The 9,645-nt window shown below is 33.6% G+C and overlaps 1 protein-coding gene across 13 annotated transcripts in view; it reads right to left on the bottom strand.

Annotated features, from left to right (window-relative positions):
- Nucleotides 1-535: 535 nt before the first annotated feature.
- The window catches only part of ADGRL3 (adhesion G protein-coupled receptor L3), a 784,802-nt gene continuing 775,692 nt past the window's right edge, over nucleotides 536-9,645 (bottom strand). For 8 of the 13 annotated variants that reach the window (XM_058547160.1, XM_058547161.1, XM_058547162.1 and 5 more), the window contains one exon: nucleotides 537-8,778. In XM_058547160.1, coding sequence (XP_058403143.1) covers nucleotides 7,979-8,778 — 800 coding nt within the window. In that variant the 3' untranslated portion in view covers nucleotides 537-7,978. Of the gene's footprint in view, nucleotides 8,779-9,645 lie in introns of all 13 variants that reach the window. The other 5 variants (XM_058547158.1, XM_058547157.1, XM_058547171.1 and 2 more) reach the window with 1 other exon arrangement.

Raw genomic sequence — 9,645 nt, 5'->3', positions numbered from 1 at the left:
GAGGCATCTGAATTAGATTTCTCCAGCTGATATTTGTGCTCATTTTACTGATGCTAAGAGTTAGTAAACTAAATAATCAGAATCTCTGACACTATAGAATGGTGACTAGATAACATTTATCTTTGTGATCCACAACATACACTAATATTTATTGTCGTCTTTATTCCAAAGAAGAGTGGCATGTCATAGCACAGAGCTCGGAACTTGCCTTTGGATTGGAGGTTCATTGGTGACTGCCTGTCCTCTTCCCAGATTGAGATGAGGAGAAATAAGATCAGGCACCAGACAAGACTACATTTGATTCTCTCTCATCATTGGCAAACAGTAAGTTCTTATTTTAACTTCATATCTTCCTGGAAAGAATAAATAGCTTTACAGACACCTGGGGTGGCAGCAATTCTCTGAGAACATAAGGGGGAAAAAAATGTCTCACATTTTATTTTCAGTGTGTAAAGAGGAGGGTGGTAGGCCATGGGGATAGTAAGGAGATATATTAGAAATCTGTGTTTTAATTATTATCCTGCAGTTTGAAACACCTGTCCCAAAACCAAAGTTTTGGTACTACCATATAATAACAGTGACTACATCACTTATTGTTTACTGACATTTTTTATTGAGGTTTGTAGCTCATGATTTTACATGTGATTGTACAGAGCATTTAAGAAAAAAAAAAAAGACTGGAAAGGTTGTACAAGGGAAAAATTCCAATAGATTGAAATCTGCCAGGTGTATATGATAAGATTAATGCCATGTGTAATATGAGAATGGTAAGAGACCAGAGCCTGCAATAGCTATATTCTTGTTCCTAGAAAGTGATTTTTCTTATCAATGAGAAATAGCTTAATTAGTTGTTAGTTTTTAAAATAAATTATCATCTTTTAAAAGATATTTCTTGAATTTAATGCTTGGCAAGTGGGAAAACAGTATGGAAAAACTTTTCCAAATTATCCTTCTACTTTCCAATGCATTCACAGAAGCCAAATGAAGGGAAATCAAGCTGATTTTTTCCACCAATTCCTCATTTTATAGTTCATCGGCAAAGATCAGCGTGAGCTAGAATATACAAAGACTTGTGTATAAATGAAGACATTCTGATTGTCCACAGCTCTTTCAAGACATATTATCTTTTATTACTTAGGATGGTAAAGGAAATCTTTATTCTCAAATGAAGCATGAAAACCGACTTTAAATGTTTTTTTCTTCATCTTTCTTGATTCATAATGTCATTTGAAATATAAGACAATGTGACAACTTGAAATTCAAGGCATTAAAAAATGCTCTATAGGACTAGGCAGTGGTCAGCATAAGAGGACACTCTGTTCTAGTCATTGTATTCTGAGTTCTAGCCCCAAAGACTTCTACCTACCATTAAAGAGTTAATGACGTGCATGAATTTTGTCAAACATTTTTTGAGGTCAACCAATACATTTCATTTTGAAGCTAGGATCATTTTGCCAGTTCTACCTTGAGATGAATCAGAGGAATTTTTAACCTTTAAAAAGCTACTTTAGGTATGGCTTTTAAACATATTTCCTTGCCAATGTAGTGTGCAATTCTGCAGTCTTGCGCCATTGAGACAAACTTAACTCCCTTAAAATTTAAAATCCTCTGTTATTGGACTAACTGTACATCTTTAATAACCTCTCCCTTAGATCACAGAGTGGAACATTCTCATTTTGAAATTACTCATTCTGAATGACAATGTTTATCTAAATTAGATCGTTAGAAGTCAGCTTTACTTTCCTGTTCTTTCAAGCGCCTTCCTTTAGCATTCTAGAATGAAAGACGCATTGAGAATACTTTTAGACACATTTGGATTATGGAATACTTTGATTACACATCATGTGTACAACGGTCTGCAGTATTTTATGAATTGATTACAATAATTGAAGAGAGGACTTGAGAGTAATATTTTCAGCAGTGTAATTATTTGTTCAGTTTCAAAGTAATATTCATATATGTATATTGAATTAGCCTATAATATGAATATTGCTTGGATAAGAATTATTTTGCACAACGTACATAATTCCAATTCAATATTAATTTAATGTTTATTAGAAAGATTCATAATAAAGCTCTAAAAGGTACAAAGCTACTAGTAGCATTAACTGTGTCGGCGTACAATAGAGTAAGCAGATTAGAGTGAAATTGAATTGAGGCAAAAATACTTATATTCAAGAAACATTTATAAAATATTCATGTTTCCTTGAGACAAGATGTAGCTAGACTGAAATATCCAAAGAGTCTTAAAGTGTTTAGTGTTTCCTGCAGAATCAGCAGGGTAAAATTATAATATGGCAAACTCCAATTTTATTTTTTTCAACACATCGATAGCATTTGGTACAGTGTTTAAGGTTTTTATCACGCTAAGTGATTTCATTATTTTTTCCTGGAAAATTCTTCTGTATAACTCTAACTTAGGTCCTGCTACCTCACCATAAATTTGCCAACTTTGTTCTGCTCTCCATCTGTTCATATTGTGATTGAAAAGACTTGGTTATCCCATTAGAGGTTTTCTTCTTCTATGTTCTTCCTTGACTTTGTAATATAAGTCAAAGTTCTCCTTTCACATGCCTTCTTAAAAATCATAGCTTGAATTTACCTTTGAAATACTCTAATGGGACACAAATTAAATGAGAAAAATTTGCATGATATACTATTAAGAGAGAGAAAGAAACATCAAAACAGTTGAAATCAAGACATTCAAATAATAACGTAAAGGTCCTAAGTGTTAAAGAAGGGCTGACTTTTAGTTTTTTTTAAAAACAGGGAATAATAATAACTTTATTTCAAATGAGAATATGCAAAACCTTAATAGCTACCTATTTTATTGCAAAGATCACAAAGTTTGCAATATTGTAAACACACTATTTCCTCTGCAAGCTGTAAATAAAAGTAATAAGAGTATGGAATATATGTACAGGTGAAAGTTAAAGATTGATTTCCCTTTTAAAGCAAAGAGGAAGTAACCAGGTTAATTAGTAAATAGGAAAGATTCCTCTTATGGCCTAAGCAGGAAAGAAGCAGCTACCAACACGTTTTAATTTCTACTAGTCTAGAAATGAAAATTCAGATATTTAGCAATATTTTTCAGATGGTTTAAGAAAGACATCTTTGCTGATTACAAAATTGAATTTACAGTTGGCATCCATCGAATCTATTTTATGAGCTCAAAGAAGCTTCTCATGTGAATTTTCATTTGCACAAAGATGCTTCCATAAGCTATTTTGTAGTGTTGCTGCTTCGCCCTTGTGCTTCCATGTTCCTAACTAATTTATTGACCTGCAGAAATCTAACATAAGATATATTTAAAGTATTACTTAGAAGTGCATAGTAATTACTTACGTGGTGAGTTGTAATTATGAATAACTAAACATGAACTAATTAAATCTTAAACCTTGGTACTAGAATATAATGGGGAGATCATACATATTGTTATTTTATCTCAAATATTTTTGTTAGAGAAGAAAGGACATTCTTGTCAATATTTTCAGAACAGCTCAAAACCAAATTAGAGTTTGGATTCTTTTTTTCTCTCTCTCTAAATTTGAAATGACATGCCTAGTAGTTCCATAGTGGGTTTTTTTCCCAAAAATATCCCAAACAGTAGTACTTAGGTACAGAACTGATGGACAATTTCTAAAAACTAATTATTCTTCCACTAATAGGAGATGATTATTGATTAGTTTGAAGCTTATCTTTAGACAACCCAGAAACTATTTTCGTCTCCCTTTTGGTCTTTACAGTAATGCAGAAAGTCAGTCTTTAGAGTTTTTAATGTCATTTTTTAAAGTAAGCAAACTAGTCAATGGATTTGAACATGTGTAGAGAAAAAGCTGAAGATATTGCCTAAAATTAAGTCTATGAGTTCTATATAACTATTACTAATTCACTCATATGCTTACCTCATTATCATGAAAAGTTTGTCATATCAATTAAGTTAATATTAAAAAATTAAAAAAAAAAACATTGACTCAAAGATCTTTCATCAATGTCAACATTTTTAGATCAATGGGGATTTTAAAAATACAGATCATAAACCACATTTTAATTGAGTCATTGTGAATTTGTTTTACAGGAAGTTAAGCGTTTCCATTACCTGCATTTGATTAATCCATTTTCCTGATTATTTTTACTTCAAGATAATTGTTCTCATGCCAGTTCTTTTTTTCCCATTACGATTGTTTTAGCATAGCATTTATTATTCGACTATAGTATTTTTAATTTTAATAGTGTGAAAACAAAGAGGGATGCTCAAAAAATTTAATTGGAATTCCAACTTATTTCTCCTTCACAAAATGTAGATTTCTCCATAAATACTATATCAATTAGGAACATGGGCTGTGCAACAATCCAACAGTTTCTGAATCAACTCAACATGAGGTATGCTACTAGTGTCCTGATAAAGTATCATGGGAAATAGATCTCAAAGAGAAAAAAAATCAAGTGTAAAATGTTATAAAAGTATTACTTTACTAGAAAATAATAATTGGTTTGTTTCATTAGCATAACATTTACTTCCAGCTATCCAAATAATGTGCTATGTATGTATAGTTTGTCTGATTGATAGAGATTTACTTCTTAATGGAAAATCAGATAAACACATCAGAAATATGCCAATAAGTAGGTCATGAATGTCACAGGATATCGACAATATAGAACAACCAAAGGTGGTAAAAAACAAGAAAATTTTAAAAATTATTAATTTATCAATAGCTACACATGAAAATGCATGTAAAAAAAATTCAAGTTCGGGAATTCAACCCTTGCTAGTGTAAAGAGGACTAAATGAATACATGTAGGATATACACAAATTTCTATTGAAAAGTGTGTGTAATTAACTCCTTCATCCATTGTTTTGTTTTCCTTAGAGTCACATAAAACTTGGGAAAACCATCTCTTCTTGTGAAAGTCTTTGGGATCTTAAGTCTTTCTGAAAGCACCCCAATTATGATGTATGAGAGTTCAAAAATCTCATCTTTTCATCTTGATACAAGAGCTTGGTAGTAACTGACAGTACTGAATGGCCTTCTGCACCAGTGTATGTATTCAAGTGATTTTCTTCAACTTGGTCTATGTAGAGCTGGGAGGCTACCTGCTTCAAATTTCCATATAATGAAACACAAAAGATAACGGGCAGGGAGGTAGCAATATTAGAAAATCAGAATCGGCAGCGTCAGCAAGCTGAACTGAGGTAGTTTCCTCATTGTTCTGTGAAACCAGCTTCTTATTGACAGAGTTGCTTTCATATAGATTACTGTTGGACTGGCAAAAGAAGCCTTAGTGTTCATAATCCACAGACCACGTTTGCTTCTAAAGTTACCTTCAACATGTCTAGAAAGGGTTCTTTCATTACCAAAGGTATTCTATGTAACAGATAGGCTAACCATCTTTCAGGTGCTAATATTGCCATATTGTGGTATGAGAAAACCTAATTACCATTAAAGCTTGTGGTTCTCCTCCAGCTTAAAAAAAATCTGTAGATTTAAAAAAATACTCATTCTAAGTGACTAAAAAGGAATGATGCAGAAGATATTTTGAGGTGATATTAAGGTTATGATGTACTCTGGCCCAGCACCCAATTTTTTCTTTTGTCATATATTTTTAAACTATGTATAGATTGCTGGCTATTCTCAAACTACACCTCATCTTGATTTAAGAAATTAATTTATAGGTGGGTGGTGTTTAGATTCTTGGGAAAAAAAAGAAAAAGAAAAAGAAATCACCAATATATCACATACTACAAGAGAAAATATAATTTGGCGAATTCATTCTAGCTTTGTCCTAGGAGGGGCTCCATGCTTGGAGGACTGCTGGCAAAGGTTCTTCAGTAATTGGAGATCTAGAAAGTGTCTTTGAAAGGACTTTTTTCCCCTCCCATTTTCTCCATATATGGAACAAGAAAAAGTTAGCATAAAAATGTCTTAAACCATCTTCATAAAATGGATATGCTCTTTGTTATTATTCTTGTGGTTTTTAGCCAATCGAGTGAATTTAAATTTCCAGCTTCAAAATGGAGCACATAAGGGAGGAAACAATATGATTCAACCTCTCCCCCCAAATTCAATGCTTAAATCTCTGATTGAAGCTGGCCTTTATAATAAGCATAGTGACTGTAGCTGGTTTATAAATAATCTACATAGTAACCTATATATTAACCTGCTTGAAAGTAAGTTATACATCTTATTTCAGCCAACATAAATATGCCCATCCGATTTTTCTGGTTTACTTTGTCTGCAAAAATTGTATAATTTTGTGCTTAGGTTATCCATCTAGGCAGATTGATTTCTTTTGCAAGGCTCATTTGGGCCATGTAGGATTAGCAAAGTTTGTATATTGAAAACAGAAGGAAAGAAAGGCAAGAAAAATGAAAAGAATAATTAATCATATAGTACATACATCAATACAATATCTTCTAAATCTCAATCAGTTGTTTATTGGTTGGCAAACAAGTTTCACTTTTACAACAAATATTAGTAATGAGGTCATCCAACTTTGAGACCATACAAAATGGATCATAAATTTAAAAAAAAAAATTATATGTGCTGCTAATTTACCTCTTGTATTCCTACATTACTTAAAATCCTGTCAAATAAATAAATTTTCCTGTTAATAAACAGAAGATTTTTAAAAAATCACTCAAAATAACTTGACCTTTCGATTTTTACTACAAGGGAGTGAATTTCCTTTAAAAATTGGTAGTGCAGGTGCCCCCTTGAGGGTCAGACTGAGCATTCAGCACTTTAACGCCTATGGGATACTGGTTTTCACATGCAGAAGCCCCACTAGTTCTACTGACACCTCTTGACTTCTAGAATCATAGCTACTGTCTTGGTGATGAACTGCTTGCCAAATATGCTTTGCATTACAACAGATGTGCACCGTAAACATAAAAGTTCGTCCTGCTCTAATTTGCAAAAATGCTCTTGGAAATATTCCAACCGAATAAAGATATATAGTGAGGGAGGGAAGTCTAATTTTCTTTATTTTATTTTTTTTTGTAAAAAATAATTTGTTTGCATTACTAGAAAATGATTCTTATAAAGTGATAGCTTCATTTATTTATTTATTCTTTGCCAGGTGAAATTTTAAAGGAAAAAAGGCACAAAAAAAAAAAAGAAAGAAAGAAAGAAAAGAAAATGAAAAGGAAAGAAAGAAGAAAGGAAGGAAACTTTGCTCTCTTACTGGTAGACAAACTTGCAAGACCAGCACGAAAGAAAAAGAACATTTCTTTTTTTTCCACTACATTAACAGGACTCAAATTCTGGAGGAACAGAAAGCAGACTACATGTGCAATGCTAGTATCTGTACATTACATAGAAATTGTTCAATTTTTTTTTCTGCCATTAGTTTTATCATCAGTTAATACAGCAAATCATAAAATATGCATTTAGCATATAATTCTAGAATTCCCCTCCGTTTCATTATTAATTTTGTTGTTTTATTTTGTATTCCACAGCCGTTCCCGCTGTGGTCAATTCAGGTTGTGAGTGACTAAAAACCACTATGTGACACAGTTTTGCTTTGCTTTTATGTTTGTTTGTGCAGCACTCCGATCTAGATGCAGCATTGTTACTAATTTCAAACAACTCTTCTGGCCTTTTAAAAATCAGGTCCTTGTCATTATAGTAACAGAGCATCAGAGATGTTAGAACAAACACAACATAATTCAACAAGGCCACAATGAGTACCATTTGCTTCATATCACGTTCATTAACATAATGAAGTCTCCATCTGAGGGGGAAAGGACAGGAAAGGGCAGGGCACAGGGGGATTTCAGCAGTTATCTTTCTCCCCTGGGCTGACCTAAAAATCCTAGTTAAAAAAAAAAAAAAGAAGAAGTCTGAGAGTTTGTGTTTGTCTTTCAAGAACAGCATAAAGATTTAGGAGTACACACATTATTACCACTGCTTATATCAACTCAGAACAGTCAACCAGGTGTTAGCAGTTTTGTTGGTTTAAATTTCTGTCTCATCTTCTATAGACTAGTGACCAAATGGGCAGGTCCTTTAGAACTTCCCTCAGGAGGGGTCCCATCTTTGTTTGGAGGAACTATAAACCCATCACTGCTCCCGCGACCTAGCTGGTAGTAGGTGTGCAGCTGATGGACGTGGTTTCTGGAGCCTAGGTTTGGCATGCTTTTGTAGTAAACATCTTCGGCATCACCACATTTGGCCGGTGGGGGTTCGGTCTGGGTGCTGGTGGTAACGCTCTCTGCGGCGGGCACACCAGCCAGTGCCGGCATGCTGGTGTAGAGAGAGTCCCTATGGGGTGACTGGAGATCTTCTGTGTGCTCGTTGGTTAGCAAAGGGAAAAAGCTCTCGCTGTGGTCTTGGGGGATCCGCCTTCTGGTGTAATGGTGTGGCTGGTGGTTCTCTGCGGAGTAAACTCTTGGGGGTAGCAAAGGAGCATCAGATTCCTCATGAATGAGTTCCAGGCCCAAACTCTCCTCGTGGTTAAAGGAGGTGGCGTCATCCAGAACAATGGCGTCATCTTCACTCCCACCGCCGAGGTTATTCACCAGCTTGTTCATCAGATTCCTGTTCTGTTCGCTGGAGCGCTCGTGGTTGTTCAGGTAAGAAGGGATATAGTTGGAAGTGAGTTCCTTCAGAATCTTTTTCTCTAGGGCGGTCTCGTTATGGTTATAGCCACGGTCTATGATTTGCACACAGTTGCTCAGGTATTCGCCACTGGCAATGCTGTAACTATTGCCATGGTTACCATTCAGTGGTAGAGTATCCATGACACTTGTATCCCTGGCATTGTTCAGAAGCCCCTCTGAAAAAGATTACAAAACACTATGACATTTATATCCAGTTAGCCACAGAACACACACACAAACACAAAAGCAAGAACGTCTGACTATGAAGGATGCATAAACTGCTAGCATTTTTAATTAAGTATAAAATGTTTGGAAATAAAAAATACTATTAAATCTATATGTACATATCTTATATATATACTTGGACAATTGATAGAAATCTTGTAAATGGAAAAGAAGTGTTTAAACCAAATCTTTAAAAGAATTAAAAAAAAAACCTATAAATTTGCAATTTCCACACAAACATTGCCTGACATTCTTTGAAGCATATTTGACTATAACTTAGAAAAATTTTATAACAAAATGCAAAATTTTGGTGTAATCATTCATAGCTTTCAATTTATACACATCAAAGTCAATTCAATAATTCATTACCCTTAATTTTACATGTTGTTTTAATATTGAAATAGGTATAATATTAACATAATTCATGTGTGGTACTTTGAATATACTGGTCAAAGTAAAAGAATCAAGTAGTTTCTAATAATTTGATATATAATTTTGTAAGATTAAAAATAATCCCTACACACAAAACCACAAAAGGATTATGTTAAATTTGTCAGAATGATGTAGTCATGAAATCATGCTTAGTCAAATAAATGGCACATCAAAATAATTTGCACATAGGAACTTTCAAAACAAAAATATTCAGATCTACTTTCTAATTTTTTTTCTGCTATAACCACTTTGGTTACTATTATATTAACTCATTAGTAATCATTTGGGGTCATTAGGTAATACTACAGAACAATGTGTAAAGACACATGGATCTGATTCCTAAAAACAGTCAGTATTAAAGGTTTTATTTCATAATGAGTGATGAC

This window comes from Diceros bicornis, chromosome 8, assembly GCF_020826845.1.
Source record: "Diceros bicornis minor isolate mBicDic1 chromosome 8, mDicBic1.mat.cur, whole genome shotgun sequence".
Taxonomy (NCBI): Eukaryota; Metazoa; Chordata; class Mammalia; order Perissodactyla; family Rhinocerotidae; genus Diceros; species Diceros bicornis.
This window is presented reverse-complemented; position numbering and strand designations above follow the sequence as displayed.